The 396-nt window shown below is 64.9% G+C and overlaps 1 protein-coding gene across 1 annotated transcript in view; it reads right to left on the reverse strand.

Annotated features, from left to right (window-relative positions):
• The window catches only part of LOC106104438, a gene marked incomplete at its 3' end in the record, with an annotated part of 2,443 nt that overhangs the window by 1,382 nt on the left and 665 nt on the right, over nucleotides 1-396 (reverse strand). Inside the window, exon 2 of the mRNA XM_013284497.1 lies at nucleotides 17-371. Within this exon, the coding sequence (XP_013139951.1) occupies nucleotides 17-371 (355 nt within the window). The remainder of the gene's footprint in view (nucleotides 1-16; nucleotides 372-396) is intronic.

A 396-nucleotide genomic window follows, 5' to 3' on the forward strand; every position in this document is an offset into this window, starting at 1 on the left:
CCCCACGGGTCCTGACTTAGGCTGTCGAGCCACTCCTTCCAGGCTTCCTCCTTGGCGGCCTTTATGGCCGAGGTGAGTGCCGCACGAGCAGCCCGGTATGCGGCGAGGAGGATCTCTTCCTGGTCGAAGTCCCTACTGTTTCTTCTGCGGCTGCGGGTGTACCTGCGGCGAGCCATCTGGCAAGTCGTACGAAGCCCGGCCAGGTGAGGTCTCCACCAGTACACCCGCGTCCTTGGGAGGGCAGGACCAGCGCGCCGCATCGCCGCATCGCAGACGCGAGTTAACGCTCCTACGAGCCGCTCACACCTCTCGTCCGCATCCAGGGAGCTCGTGGTACCATTAGCGACCCACCTCTCCACGATGGCCGCCTCCTTGGCCAGTCCCAGTTCCAGGGTG

The sequence above is a fragment of the Papilio polytes genome, unplaced genomic scaffold (assembly GCF_000836215.1).
Source record: "Papilio polytes unplaced genomic scaffold, Ppol_1.0 DF823673.1, whole genome shotgun sequence".
Taxonomy (NCBI): Eukaryota; Metazoa; Arthropoda; class Insecta; order Lepidoptera; family Papilionidae; genus Papilio; species Papilio polytes.